This window comes from Sinocyclocheilus rhinocerous, unplaced genomic scaffold, assembly GCF_001515625.1.
Source record: "Sinocyclocheilus rhinocerous isolate Xijiao unplaced genomic scaffold, SAMN03320098_v1.1 scaffold755, whole genome shotgun sequence".
Taxonomy (NCBI): Eukaryota; Metazoa; Chordata; class Actinopteri; order Cypriniformes; family Cyprinidae; genus Sinocyclocheilus; species Sinocyclocheilus rhinocerous.
The window spans coordinates 623,824-639,813 of NW_015659385.1; the positions used below are offsets into that span (position 1 = coordinate 623,824).

A 15,990-nucleotide genomic window follows, 5' to 3' on the forward strand; every position below is an offset into this window, starting at 1 on the left:
CAACAAAGCAGTTCTTGTGCATGCTGTGAATAGACGACATTCATTACAGTTAGTGCATCAGAACTGCAGCTAATTGTCTGTGTTTGTGCATCTGCCAGAACACTGGAGCATGAGTAAACATGAAAGAAGCAGATTTGTGGAGCAGCTGTTGAAGGACGAGCTTGAGGCTGTGGCTCTGGGACTGGAGCAGGGAGTCTATGCCTGGGAAGAGATTGACCTGCCTCATGATTCACAGGGCTCCACTCCTCTTATCAGTGCCTGCAGGACGGGTCTTACTAGGGTATGAGACAAAAGGGTGATACGACCAAAACAAAGTGGAAACTATAGCTGACTTCTGTGTAGGAAAGCTAATGTAGTGTAATAGGGGTTTAATGTATTGATTACAATAATGGGCATAATGTTTCACTTACTGTAGTAGCTACTTTCTACTGCTTCCTGTTTTCTTGATTGAATTGCTGCATTATGCATTAAACAACAGTTAGTTTTAAGAGTAATAATATACAGTCCACTGGGGGCTTTGAATTGTTTGTTTTTCTCCGTTTGGGTGCGTCTGTACTACAGGGAATCTTTTGTAGTGAATCTTCCTTCATGTTACACTGTTTAACCACTAGGTGGCGACAAGTGACTGTTTTGATGAGTTAGTGACGTGTCAGCACAATACTACGGTTCCAGGGTGTACCATTATCCAGAGAGAGAAAGAGAGGAGAACTTGTCTAAAGATTTAACTGTCCTTACTGCTAAGAAACATTCAGCATGTAGAAAAAGAAGATATAGCTCATTTGTAAATGCTTTGAACAATGTGAATGTGTGTAAATTAATTTTCACTTAGTCGGACATCATCCTTGCCAAGTCATCCACTCAACTGATTCATTCAAAGAAATGAAACACTGTACGAAATCATTCCTCATTATATAGTGCACAATTTGAGGGACAGCCATTTGTAGTGGTGTCTCAAACAATAGTGGACACTATCAGGTGCACTCATTCAATTCCATAATCCGATGAGTGCCCCACCAAAGAAATTCCCATGTCTGTAGCACTTCCGCTACACTCAGTGTCTGAATTTGGTCATTTGTTTTTTATTTAATAACCCATTCAGTGGACTATAATAGTGGAGTAATGTAGGGAATAGTGAATGAGGTTATAGGGGGCCTTTTCTTAAGTCATTGAATCATTTACTCAATTGATCAGTTAAACATGTCTGATTCATTCACAGCTCAATAGCACTCGCTCAGAAGCTGCAACATCATTTTCTTTTTATTGTCTAAAATGTAGATTACTCAGTATTAACTTGTTTATTGAATTGTTGTATAAAAGCAATATCACACTTGAAATCGTAATGTCAGAACTCTCACTTGTTTGTTTGCTTAAATATGATAAACCTTAAAGCCTATCATTTACCTGGTTCATTATCATTTTAATAATTCAGATACATTGCTTTTAACATATTTTGAACACAGGTTATGCATTTCCTTCTGAAAAGAGGAGCCGATGCTACACTGTGTAACAGTAGCAATCAGACAGCTCTTCATGTTAGCCAACCAGCACTCCAGGGGGAGCTGTTGACAGCTATGATCAGAGACCTACCCCACCGGAAGCAGCTCTCACTAGCAGCCTGGAGGGGAGACCTCTGCTGTCTACAGGACCTGATGGTGAGCAGCTCAGACTTCAACTTCCACTTGCCATTTGACTGTTAGTAATGCGATATCAACCTTAGGTTCACACAAAGCAGGCTAGACTCCATAGTGAGTTCTCTGATGGATCAGTATTAGCCACCTGTCATGTGAGAGTGAGATATTTTTACGCTCACCTCAGGCAATGGCTGGAGAAATTACAACAAATAAAGCTTATGTTGTTTGTGTGTTACAGGCCCAGGCAGACTTGTTGGAGTTAAATAAACAGAACAGAGATGGACTGACCCCACTGATGCTGGCTGTAAGGGATGTGGATCTGTTTGAAGGACTTGAGACGCCATGGGAATATCAACCTGTGGAAGTGGTGAAGGAACTTATGTCTTTTCCAGTGTAAGGAAACAAATTTCAACTTAATTTTGTCAATCCGTTCTTGGATTTGCAATGGAAATGCAAAATATAAACAACAAATAGAAATGCAATGTATTTGGAATATGTAGAATTGTGAACAGTAAAATGGAATTTAAGATGAATGGTGATTTGATGGACCTCTCTAATTAAAAACAGTCACGAATCCACCTGCTCTGATTTCCAGTGATATGAAGATTCTTGATGGAAGAGGTCATACTGCTCTGTGGTACGTCTCTCAGATCAAGACCACCAAGAAGGAAGAACTCATCCATATAATGGATTCTTCAATGCAAACAGGTAAAACACTACATATTCCCTTTATTTTGCAATGTGGAAGTAAGCTATTTTCTGTGAAAGTGCAGTAATAAGGTGGTAATAAGTGAATGTAATAAGGTGGATAAAAAATTATTTTATCTTCATAATTCATGGACTAGATCTACATTGTACGTAATCATTTAATATTTTATATGTAGTCCAATCTGTGTTTTCATTGACGTTATTTGTCAAGCATGTGAATGCAGTGGTACCAGCAATACCAGTTATAACATTTAATTCTCAAAACACTGTTTATAGACTTTATACCACTGTTTAAACAGTTTTATAAGAAAAAGCATTCATTTATTTGTAGTGCAATTCATTAGAAACCTGTTTATGTTCTCAATGTGACGACTTATTTTAGTATTTGTATTGTATTTTGGAGAAACAATATTCACGTGTCTGGACGCATCTTATTGGCCAACGAGTCCTTCTGTACTCCCCAGCTGCTCTCCTACACGTGGCTGTTGCACACCAGATTCAGATGGGATGAAGGTCAAAAAAAATAAATATATATATATATATATTCTCCTTTCATAAATCTCATAATTCTCATTTCATCTTATCTCATTCTCCTTCAGTAATATAGGTGTTGTCAGTTTTTATATTAGCTCCACAGCATAACCATGAGGAACAATTTACATGACTCTTTTTACCCAGAGTGTATTTGGCTGTGTGTCTGCAGATAACAGGATTTGCTTTGAGGGTTGGATGGAGCCAAAGATATTCATCAGACAAAATGGCAGAGATGAGAGGAAACGAAGCAGGTTAGCCAGCTGACCGCCCACTTCTTACTCATTATATACAATGAAGCTTGACAGTGTTTCTTGCAGAAATCCATTTGAACTGTGTGAACAAAAGCATACAAACATAATGACGGCATGAACGGAGTCAAATAATAAAAAAGGCTCAGTGGGACTGTAAATACAAAGCCAATTAAATGTAGTTTATTTACTCTGAAATGTTTTGATTAAGCCCTTCATGGCGTTTCATTTGGCTGCGTCTTGGTCACATGCATCACATCTGGCTAATGATGGTGTTATCTGATTGAATAGATGGCCTCCAGATGGTCAGTAGTCAACAGGTGAATTAGTCATGTGTGATTCTGTGAAAGGTTATTGTAAGCGACGGCCAACCTCACAGCTTTTGTTTCTTGCTGCATACCAGCTGTGACATTGATAATCTTTCCTTTACTGAACTTTAATTTTTTTGCAGAAAGATTCAGCTGAGATTATCATGGCACAAAAGGATCATGCAGATATCCACCAAGGTCAGTCAACAACTAGACTTGTGCATTGTTAAACCTAGAAGACAGAATACACTGTCAGAGGTACACCTGGAGGATCTTTCCAGAATGACAGTGACTCTCTGTGTCCACCGGGCTTTCAAAAGCTTTGGCAACCTTTTCCACCACCCTCAAACAAACACACACACACACACACACACACACAAAGAGTAGTCTCAGACCGTCCCTCAGAGAATCCATGACAATAGGAGGGGTGTGTCTGACTCTGCTTTTTGGGCTTCTCTGTTTCAAATGAGTCAGACTACACAGAGTCATCCACAGAGAACCTCTGACACTCACAGATAAGGATTATGCAAGACTCACAGGAACTGTAAAACATTTGGTTTCACTGAAGCTTGGGCTAATTTAGAGAGGACTGACTTTGTGAAAGGTACATTTTGTATATATATTTAGTTTACAAGTTGTGTGTGTATATATGCACAGTTCAATGATTTGTGGTCTTTAAGATTTTTTTAATGTTTTTGAAAGACAATTTACAAATCAAAACAGCTGTTTTCTTTTTCATTTATTTTAAAATATAATTTATTCCTGATGGACATCAGACAAGATGGCAGAGATGAGAGGAAGCGAAGCAGGTTAGCCAGCTGACAGCATACACACCCATTCATCGCTTCTTCATCAAATTAAATTAGCAATCAGATAAACAAGAGAGCCAATCACAAGTCAACAAATCACACTTAAACACCACCAACAGCAGCTGTGTAAACATAAAATGCACAAACGGTCCTCACAAACAATTTGCCTGCATGAAACCTCATGTCCATTCAGTGGCTCTCATTTCTACACAAAGACTGTATAGAGGAGTACAGTTACAGGATCAAGCCGTTGTCAGCATAAGACTACGGTTCCAGGGTGTACCATTATCCAGAGAGAGAAAGAGAGGGGAATTTGTCTAAGGAAGATTTAACTCTGCCCTTACTACTAAGAAACATTCTGCATGTTTCAAAAGAAGATATAGCTAATTTGTAAATGCTTTGAACAATGTGAACATGCTAATGTAAATGTATTTTCACTTAGTCGGACATCATCCTTGCCTAGCCTATGGAACAACAGAAAAGACTGGGGCAAAATAAGGTCCTTGCATCCATCACTCAGTTTGAATTCTTCCTCAATACCTGTTCTTCCTGCTGCTCATGTCACTCAGCTCAGTAAGTCAGCACCAATGCTAATGGACCCTCTTCTTGATGCAAGTGTGCTGCTGCAAGCACGGACTAACATTCATAATAGTAAGTATAGACAGTTGTTTATTGCGAAAGAATTTGCTTGCATTTAAAAAAATGACACTGAAATAGATACATACAGAAATATGCACATACATGCATTTCCTGTAATGTGGTTTGACAGATTTCAGTGAATAAGCAAACACAGTAAGCCAAAAATGTAACTGGGTCCAGGCTATTAAGGCTATTTCACATTGCACCGATAGATGCTAACAATGCCAACAGATATTGTCAGGTTTAGTCCAATCGATGTGTTACCCCTGTCGGCATCTGTTGTTATGGGTTCACCATTTGCTTTCTCTGACTGAACATGTTCAATCAGCAATTGTCAGGTCGCAGAATGCTTAAGCTGTACTCAGGGGCGGACTTAGTGATTTGGGGGCCCCAACACAATAACTATGTGCTCTTTTAGGTCTAACCCTTATTTTGCTCACTCGCTCTCATAGTTTATTTATCCCTTCACAACCAGTAATTAGTCAACCTGATGCTGTTCTAAAGCCATATTAGGCTATCTTTTTTTTTGGACCACAAAAGAAGATTAAAAAAAATGCTTGCACTTGTCCAATTAATAAATTGTAAACTTTTTCAATATTTTTACAAAGATGAAATTATCCCATGCAACTCATTCCATAGTCAAAGTGTTCTGAAGGCATCGGTAGGGTTTGCCGAGAATCAAATCGAAAATGTAATCTATTATTATGCAAAAATCTCCAGTCATCGCATTTGTGCATTTATACGAGTGCATTTATCCGTGCATTTTATAGGCTACGAGTTTGCGCCGACGTGCCAAGGAAAAGCGCACAAGGGAGTCATTTTGAAACATCAAGACAAATAAAATTATGACTTGAAACAATACTTGATGTGAATATCTCTGTTCACTAAAAGCTGTCACTCACTTCAGTTCATCGCGATCTCACGGCGTTCCGTTAATAAGCGCTCTACACTGCACAATGAATCTGCACAAAGGATTCCCGAGCTTGCAAAACTCAGCAAACTCTGTATTTTGAGCGGTGAGTGGATTCTAACTTAAACACTTCTTGTCATTGCGTTCAAGAAATTAACAGATATGTCTGTGATTGGCTATTGTTCAACGCTGCAAATATGTTTCTGCAATATCTGATGGGGCCCCCTGATTCCCCGGGGCCCTAAGGAGCCGCTTACCTCGCTTATTGGTTAAATCCGCCCCTAGCTGTACTGTAATCTGATGTTTTTCGTCGCTGGTTTTGCATCTGCCGGTGCAGTGTGAACTAGCCTTTAGTAAAGCTGCATGCTATCCAGACTGGGTGTGCGAGGATGTACAAAAGTGTTTGGGGATTCACAGCCACAATCACTGTTGCATAAGAAGCAAGAAGGGAAGTAGCGCCAGTGTTGATCATTTTTGTTATCTAGAGTCTGTTATTAGGTTAGTCTGTGATCAAGGAAACATCTACTCGTATTGCCAGGAGCTTGCATTACAGTTAGAAAAACAGAATGGATTAAAAGAGAGTGAAGAACTCACCATCTTAGTGAATATAATCCTGACAGAGCTACATTTACCCCAGAAACTTGCCTGTGGAGAGCTTCCACAGCTGTCTCATCACCTGATCAGCTGTGTCTGAGAAGAATGAGTGCAGGAACTTAGGGTATTTTGTCATCAGAAGACCATGCATTAGAAGAGACCTTCACTAATACTTTGTAAAATCCATTAAGGAGAGGATTACAGGATGCTCAAGGGGTAGTTTTCAAACAAACATATGTTGCCTACCTTGTGGTTGCTGTGTCACCAAAAGTGAGGACACATTCACTTAGTTAAGGTAGCTGGAAGTAACTCTACTTTTAAGTTTTAGTGTCTGTGTGCAACTTTGATTGTAATGAATGAAAAGCATTGTTGAGAAGGTTGTCACATGAAAGTAAGGCATATTATAAAAGTTTTCAATTAACTACAGGACTTGGAGGTGTTCACACAGGGGATGACGATAGCAGACAAAAGGTGAGGAATTTATTTATTTTTTTTAACGAATTTCAACAAATGCAAAAACTCATGCCTTTAATACCATTTTGAATGTTGTGCTGTGATTTCCAGACACTACCTACTCTATGTTCAAAGTCACTTAAACATCTTGCTCCGCTGGACAATATATACAGGAATGGCTCTGCATGTTCAAGTCTTGAGCACCCACTGCTCTTAAAACAAAGTAGCATCTTGCCCATCTCATCACAGTCCAGGAAAAGACTGGAAAGGATCTCCAGGCCGTCTTCCAGAAGATCCAGAGGCACCAGAGCAGCCAGTGAAGAGAGCAACTCCTGCAGCAGTAGTAGCCAAGAAGAGGATGAGACGGTGCCTCAAGATACACACAAGATTCATGTGGGCTTAGATAAGTCACTGAATCTGGAACTGGGGACCTATTTGGATTTTCAGGACTTTGTCAGTTCAGTAATACACAATACTAGAAAATATATAACTTCAGACAACAAGGAAGGCTATACATCTATCAAATCATTGACTGTCAGGGAAGTCGAGGATGAAATAAGATGCAAGTCTACTAAAACAACTGAAAACTCTGAGGAATTTCTGAGGAAGTCCCCAACTATGGACTGCTGCTCTGTCTCTGAAGAACCCCAAAGCATAATCAGACAAACACAACCTATAGACAGAGGAACCTGTTTTATTGCAGGTGAGAAGCACCTCGCCACTGTGGATACTGATGTAGTAGAACAAACTTCACATGAAAAGAACAAACCAGTTAAGATGATCAAAATAGATGACAGTAAAGGCAAAACATCTATTCAGACAAATCAGTCATTCAATGTTCTGGCACACAGAAAACAAAGTACTGTTAAAACCACAAGGAAGAGGATAAATTCACCAATTCACTCAAAGGTGCAACTCAGAGAAAGTAAACCCACCAGCCTAGTTATTGCAGGAGAGTGTAACAACAAATATTTGCCAAGAGCACCTTGTAAAAAAACTGCACATGAAGCCCCAACAGCAAGGGGGGTCTCTGAACCTTTTCAACACATGAAGTTGAGTGATGACAAGAAAGTAAGCAGTAAGAGCCAAAACCAACTTCACAGAGATCTAAGAAGTGCAAAAGCATCCAAAAAGCCAGTAACAGGACCAGTACAGCGAACAAGGTCTGCCGTGGATTATGTCACTTACAACGACATGTTTCTGAAGATCAGTCAGGGAGATGAAGGTCCAGCAATCTACGAAATGTTTGCGACTCCGGTTTATGAAAATCTTAGAGTAGACAGTTCTGCAGAGAGAACCAGACAGGTCCATACAGCACTTCAAGTTAAAAGACAAACCAATGGAAAACTGAAGGGCCAAAAAACAGTGGAGGTTAACCGAAGGAAACAAGCTCAATCAGAGAGATCCAGTCGAGCTAAATGCAGGCAACTCAAGCGGAGGGATAATGTTACCAAAGGGATAAAGAAAAACCCACCTTCTTCAGAGAATAAATGCCATGTCCTTGTAACTTCTGCTTGTGGAGCAGTCCAACAAAATAAATCTGAAATGCACATCAAGGGAGATGGAAGGGAATTATCAAGCGCAGAGAGACAACGTACTTCCATACTATCAGTGATTGAGGAAGTACTTTCCAACACTGCATCCAAAACAAGTCTCATAAAGGAAATAATATATCAAGAACAAACTCCAATTGATGCAGGTGCCAAAAGTGAACCTGAAATATCAAATGAAACCAAATTGCCATCGCCTCTTATCAATACCTGGACAAGTGACGGAACAGTCTCACCTGTGTACCACAGCTTTCTAGATGAGGTTGGCGATGGACCTCTCACAGATGACCTGCTGAGGTTTTTGGCAGAGGAGTTGATCTCACTCGAGAGAAGAGATGTTGAAACACTCAAGACTGAAAAGGAAGATAGCACAGAGTTCAAAAATAATGTGCCTTCAAGATTTAGAATTTTTTTAAATGAGGTAACATTCTAACATATTTCACTTGTACATCAACCAACCCTGCTCCTAGAGAACTACTTTCCTGCAGAATTCAGACTACAACTCTGCTTCAACATACCTACCCAGGGCTCCAGACTGCGACTAAAACGGCCGCATGTGTTACCAAAAATAGCCTATTAATTTGCGAGTGAAGTTTTCGCTGAAGTCGCCACTGGCGACTATATATTTACATGTTATGACTTAAAAATGAGCATGTAATGCCTTTTTTTCCTGATTGTTTTGCGATCACGTCTTTTGTTATGTTCACGTATTAAACTGAGACGACGCGCATCAAAGTTTTAGTGGAAAAAGAGTGAAACCGTGCTCATCTCTGCAGCACAGGAGCGCTGACGCACACCTGCTTAAACGCAGCTCAGTTGAGCAGCGCGAGAGAGATCGAAATGACGGAGACGTGCGAAGTGAGAGTGCACAAAAGCAGCGTCTATTTCGTGCACAACTTGAACAAACTACAACGGGTAGAGCTGTCAGCTGTGTGGATATTGGCAATATCGTTAACAATTCTGGTTTATAATCATTACTAATATGGCATCTTCTTATCAAGATTTTAGTCTATATGCTGTGTTCTGTTAATGCGTGAACTTCATATTATGAAGCGCACTTGCCGTCCAGTAATCGCAAAAAAGCTTTGTGCTTTGTTACTTTTTAATAAACAAAGTATTAGCTTTAAAATTATGCCAAATAACGAAATTCAAACAAATACGGTTTTGGCGCTCTTTAAAGGGGTCATATGATGCTGCTAAAAAGAACATTATTTTGTGTATTTGGTGTAATGAAATGTGTTTATGCGGTTTAAAATTCAAAAAACACATTATTTTCCACATACTGTACATTATTGTTTCTCCTCTATGCCCCGCCTTTTTGAAACGCGTCGATTTTTACAAAGCTCATCGGTCTGAAAAAGCGAGGTGTGCTGTGATTGGCCAGCCATCCAATGCGTTGTGATTGGCCGGATACCTCAATCGTGAGACGAAAATGTTACGCCCCTCACATACGTGTCCGGCCGGAGCGACGAGACATAAACATTAAAACCCATTCAAATTATAATCGCATCATATGACCCCTTTAATGCAGCAGGCGCGATCGCTTTAGCGCCTCAGTTCAAGCGGCAAGTGAACCCATTCTCTTACTACTATAATACATAATGAACATGAATTAATATCAAAAGGTAGGCTATTTTATAAGAGAGCCTACAGTACAACTTACTGAAATGTCTCATGTAATCGCTCCTTCTGTGTCAAACTGCGGAAAACGTGTAAAATTTATAAACATTGCAACGTAATAACACATTTACCTCAGAATAACCATTCGGTGTCCATAAGCTCATTAGTCAGCTAGAAAAATAACTAAAGAGGAGCATTTTGCTATATTTTTGCGCTATTGCATATTAATATTTTTACTTAACCTGTTGCCTACATGATTCAACTCCTCCTATAAAATTGCATTTTACTAATGAAGAAAAACAGACTGAACGTGTGAAAGACATGACAGCATTTATAGGATGCATTTAGGAGGAGCCCAAACTACACTCAGTGGCCAAGTGATGCTTATGGTCCATGATATTGGTACAGATTCTGTGTAATGAACAATTCTTTGTGACTGTATATTTCAAGTTGGAAAAGACATTTAGTTCCCACTTTAAGTGAACCTTAGTTCCCAGGTCATCTACAAGATGGATTAAAATACTGATAAAGTCAAGAAAAGATGAGACATAAACACGACAGTATGATTGAAATGTTAAAATGTAAAAACAATAAATAAACAATAATAATAATAAAATAAATAAAACACGTTTATTCTGTGGCACCTAAAAAATTAATTTGGCACCTACGTTTTTTGCTTATAGGAGCCAATGGCTCCTTACTCAATTTTTTTGTCTGGGGCCCTGCTACCTGTAATTTACAAAGTAATAATGGTAAAAATAACCCTGAAAACCTTGATTAGCTGGTTTAGATGTGTTTGACTGGGTTGGAGCTGAAATCTGCAGGATGATAGCTCTCCAGGAGCAGAGTTGGCTACCCCTGCGCTATTTTATGGGCCGTTACATTGAGTTTCTGTTGTCCATCAGGGTTCATTCTCAGGTGAACTGCATTACACTAATGGATCTTGCTCAGATGATGCCATCACATGGACAAAAGGAGAGGTTCTGGGTAAAGGAGCTTACGGAACAGTAAGCATTTAAATGCAATCATTTTAAAGCACCCTTCTTATCTTTAACGTAAACAATCATGATTTGCAAAAAGTTCTCCAAGTATAATCAAATGTAAAGCTTTTGTTGTTTCACATTTTATTTTATATTACTATTCATAGGTGTATTGTGGGCTAACCAGTCAAGGTCAGCTGATTGCAGTAAAACAAGTGGCACTAGATGCTTCAACTTCAGAGATGGCAGAAAAAGAGTATGAACGCCTGGAGAGAGAAGTGGATCTTCTTAAGACCCTTCATCACACTAACATTGTTGGTTTCTTGGGCACAGCTCTCTGTGAGAATACTGTAAGCATCTTCATGGAGTATGTTCCAGGGGGCTCCATCTCAAACATCTTGAGCCGGTTTGGACCCTTGCCAGAGAAGGTCTTTGTTCTATACACTCGACAAATTCTGGAAGGTGTTGCCTATCTTCACGCTAACAGGGTCATCCATAGAGATCTGAAGGGGAACAACATTATGCTTATGCCCAACGGAGTGGTCAAGCTAATCGACTTTGGTTGTGCTCGCCGTCTTAGCTGTCTTCAGACTTCAACTGGAAGTAAGAGTGACTTTCTGAAGTCTGTGCATGGTACCCCATACTGGATGGCACCAGAGGTGATAAGTGAGACAGGTCATGGACGAAAATCAGACATCTGGAGCATTGGCTGCACTGTGTATGAAATGGCCACAGGAAAGCCACCCCTTGCTCACATGAACAAGATGGCAGCCCTCTTTTACATTGGGGCTCAAAAGGGCTTAATGCCATCTCTGACTGATGACTTCTCTACACATGCAAAGAGCTTTGTCAAGGCTTGCCTAACCAGGTAATTGACTTTTACTCAGAAATGAAATGTTTGCTCTGGATATTTTGTGCTAATTTTTTAATTTGTTGTATATTATTAGTCTAACACTGTGTCTACACTGGATGCGATAGTTGTCGTGTCGCACCACAACAGCTAATGTCTGTCTACACTGGACGCAACAAAGCGACCATTAAAAATAATTTGAACTTGGTGTCAGTTAATCATAAATAGAACGAGGCATCAGTTTACTGTCGGGGATTTGTCGTGTTGCATCCAGTGCAGACAGCGTCACTGATTATAATGGGTTCTGTGCTATTTTTTTTTGCGCCGCTCGGATCCGGTGTACACATGGTGTAAGTTCTCCACACATTATCCTTTGTTATATAACAGTGGAACAATTTTCCTCTTTACAGAGATCCAAAGCAACGACCTTCAGCAGAGGAACTGTTAAGACATCCATACATCTCTCATCACAGCCAAGCCTGCAATAGGCCAATGAACTGAAAACTTAATTCACCAAATCAAAAAGTGACTTTTAAAAACAATGATACAAAGCAAACTGACATTGTGAGGCAACATAATTTAACATGGAGAAAAATTTAATTTATAAAATAACACAGTGAAGATCTGGAAATAGTTATTTGACAGATGTGCCAATAAGTTCTTAACGCAATAAATGATCACATGAAGACTGAGGTTAAGGTAGTGGAAACCATGGAATTTATTATTAAATCTAAATAAAATTGGGAAAAGACAAAAAAAAAAGTGCCAGGGTTTGCACTTGCCTTATCCAACTGCAATTCAGCGATCCAAAGTAAAATGATGATTTGTACAATGCTGGCCTCATTTACCAATATCTTCACACTAAAAAGAATCAAAATCAAAACCATTCATCCATATTCAGAAATAATGTTACGGGCCTATGAAATCCCAGATCTCTTTGGGTCAGCACTGTGATAATGAACTCAATCTCCTTTTACCCACGTATGTTTCTGGTCATTTGTTAAAGAGTTGCACAAAATAGGCTATTGCTTCAAACCAAGAAATATATAAAATGCACTTCACAGCGAAGGGTATGTAAACTTACTAGAACTATACTTTTTGAGGCACAGCCTTTGGCATCCAGCTTAAGGTCATCTTGAAGGTCAAAAAAGGTACAAATTGCATGGCCCTGACAACATGCCAGGTAATTGGCAGGGTGTGGATTGCCTGCTAGTTCACCCTCTCCTGATAGCAACATGGAACACCAGTTCTAGAGCACATCACTAGAAGGCTGTGCTAGAATTGCCAATATGATAGATTCTAACACAGAGTCACAAAATCCCCCCCACCCCAATATATATATATATATATATATATTTTACAAGCAGCTCCAAACCTGAGAAGTTATGGTACAGCTTAAAACATACGAGAATGTATGTAAATATTTCTTCACAATCAGTAAACAACTATCTCAGCCCTTTCATTATAAACATGCAGCTCACATAGAAGGTATCAGATGAGGGAAAAGGAAACAAAGAAACATTCAAGGAACTATGGAACTTAAATCTTGATTCTGCATTCCTTCTACTAACTTTGTTTAACAAATGAGAGGAGCGTCAGTCATTTTAGAGGGTGCTCTCAGTCTTATAAATTTTCTTGTGGCAAAATTTTTTAATCACTCATTACGCTTTTATCATGAAAAGTTTTTTTTTTTTTTACTATAATGGCCCTGACATTCATATACTGGCTCACGCATTCATATAGACTGCTCATGAGGGAATACTGAGGAAAGCAGCAGTTATAGAGACTGAACCGAACTGCCAGAAGATCGGGAAGCATTTTTATTTTCTTTCTCTTACTCTTCACATTCCTGTTTTTTTCCTCTTCCTAATAATGAAATCTATGCTTGATTTTCTTTTATATTTTATCCTCTTTCCTATCAGTTCAAGAGTCCATTCCTTGGGCACTTAACAGCGACTCAAGCGTGTCAAAAGCATCTTTGTAGTCTGTGTGTTGGCCATTAGCTAGGCCGGCACCCTCAGGGCCATGGCTCTCCACTGGTTTCCTGTCCAGTTTCACTAGGGCGCTGAGATGTCCGTAGCCCACCTGGTATGTGACAGGGGGAGGGGGAAGGGAAGGTTAAGAACAGAGCTGTGAGATGACACACACTGGTGAACAGAGGAACAATGAGAGGAACTACCTGCACCGCCTTTGGAGCTTTTGTTCTTTTTGGAGTGGTGATTGTGGCTGGCTTCGGGGTTCACCCTCTTGCGTGAGGAACTGGAAGCTGAGCTTGTGCCATCGCCACCGGAACCTACTGGGCTACGAAGGGCCGAACCAGATGCGGGTGCCTCAAGGCTGCTCCTGCCATTGCCGCTATGCGTGTGTGAGTGGCCGTGTTTGTGATGGTGACGATGGGCTGAGTGGTCTCTGTGTTTCTCCTTGCTCACAAGCGGGCTGGAATGTTTGCTCTTTGCAGCACCCTCGTCTGAGGAGCTGTGCCGCTCAGAGGAGACCTTTATTTTCATTTTTAGCTCCTCCTTACTTGATCCCCCCTTCTCGCTCTGGGAAGGGACTGGAAGACGCAGTTTTAAAGAGCTCCCTTTCTCGCGTTTGTCCTGCCCAGGGATGGGCAGCTTCATCTTCAGGGGTGAGGCAGTGGTGGCTCCTGCTCCCTGCTGCACGTGAGACAGTTGGGGCAGGTGCTTGTGGTGATCTGTCTGAGCACCACAGACCTCCGTCTCCACGTTCTGCTGCTCTTGCCTGCGTTTCTGCACAGCCAGCTCAGCAGCGTGTTTCTCCCTGTACTTGTCCAGAGACATTTTCTGTGTGGGTGCTGCAGGTGGAGGATAGGCCGTGGCCTGGTGCTTCACCCCACCGCTGGCCTTGTGTTCGTGTTTGGCAGGGTTATACTCTGCGCTTTTGTCAGGCCGGTGTGGATGCATAGGACTGTGTGGGGGAAGCTGTTTGACAGAATACTGGTCTGAGCGCACCTGGTCCTGAGGCCAGTCACTGGGGGCGGTGTAAGTGTATGAGGTTCCCTGCATGTTGGCAATGGAATCAAGAGAAAGACTGCTGCTTGAGTTGCTTGGCAGGGTCACTGGGAAAGATGTTGAGGCTTTGGAGAATGCTGTATTTGTAGAAACCCCGGGAAGGGCATCCATCAAGGACATGTCCTGGGTTAATGAAGGTCCTGCTAAAGAGCTGCTGTCTGAGGCCTGACCATCTGATTTGGGCTTCTTAGCAGCTTGTGTAGCCTAGAAATAAACACAACAACAACTATGTATTATCCAAATTAATCAATTTAAAGACACCAAATGCATGACTTATCTATTCTAATCACTTACCCTCCAGTTACGAATCCTCTTCAACCTGCTGGGTGTCTTCTCTAATATTTGTAGAAACTCGTGGGTCAGTTCTACAACAAAATTTGAATGAATATAAATCATGGGTGACAGCAAATAGTGCAAAATGAGCCTTACATTGTAATTTACGGGAATGTCCATTTACCATCAAGAAGTTCAAGTGTAACCGAGCTGTCCACATACTCCCACCAGTGCTTTCCATCGGTGGAAACAGGGATCTCCCAGTTGGACCACTTGCAGGCCAGGTGAATGCAGACGCAGGCAATGACTGTGGGCTTGTACTGCAAGCAGAAGGTGGTGAGGTGCAGACTGCAAGAGCAGCATGTTATGGAGGAAGAAAAAATACAACAAAGAAAGAGCACAAAACAATCAGTCACTGAGCAGATAGAAGGCAGTAGGGATGTAACGATTAACTGCGAGCCGGTTGAAAATCGATTCAAATATGTGATGATTCAAATCAGTTGAAATGCCAAACAAATCGTGATACAACTGGAATAGGAGTTTACATGAATGTATCTCTGAGGGGAACTTACTATCTTTAGAAAAGTTTACGTGGTATTTTCTTTTCATCTTGCCACTGAGCAATGCATATTAAAGTAGTGTTCATAAGCGCAGTAGTGATGGGTCGTTCTTGAACGATTCGTTAATTTTGAACGAATCTTTAAAGGGGTCATATGATGCTATTTTAAAGATCATTATTTTGTGTATTTGGTGTAACAGAATATGTTGATATGCTTTAATGTTCAAAAAACACATTATTTTTCAAATACAGTACATTATTGTAGGTCCTCTATGCCCCGCCTCTCTCAAAC

General features: G+C 40.5%; 2 protein-coding genes across 2 annotated transcripts in view; one reads left to right on the top strand and one right to left on the bottom strand.

Moving 5' to 3' along the window:
• Positions 1-13,492, top strand: LOC107723646 (mitogen-activated protein kinase kinase kinase 19-like). The gene is made up of 12 exons (XM_016532355.1): positions 1-280; positions 1,461-1,652; positions 1,870-2,024; positions 2,227-2,339; positions 2,743-2,852; positions 3,018-3,124; positions 4,681-4,889; positions 6,809-6,852; positions 6,946-8,805; positions 10,910-11,011; positions 11,152-11,852; positions 12,245-13,492. Exons 1-12 carry the CDS (start codon positions 110-112, stop codon positions 12,333-12,335), a joined length of 3,855 nt encoding a protein of 1,284 aa, XP_016387841.1. The 5' UTR covers positions 1-109; the 3' UTR covers positions 12,336-13,492.
• Positions 12,529-15,990, bottom strand: part of LOC107723659 (cyclin-T2-like) — an 11,561-nt gene continuing 8,099 nt past the window's right edge. Inside the window, 4 exon segments of the mRNA XM_016532367.1 lie at positions 12,529-13,945; positions 13,948-15,070; positions 15,161-15,231; positions 15,324-15,487. Coding sequence (XP_016387853.1) covers positions 13,758-13,945; positions 13,948-15,070; positions 15,161-15,231; positions 15,324-15,487 — 1,546 coding nt within the window. The 3' untranslated portion in view covers positions 12,529-13,757.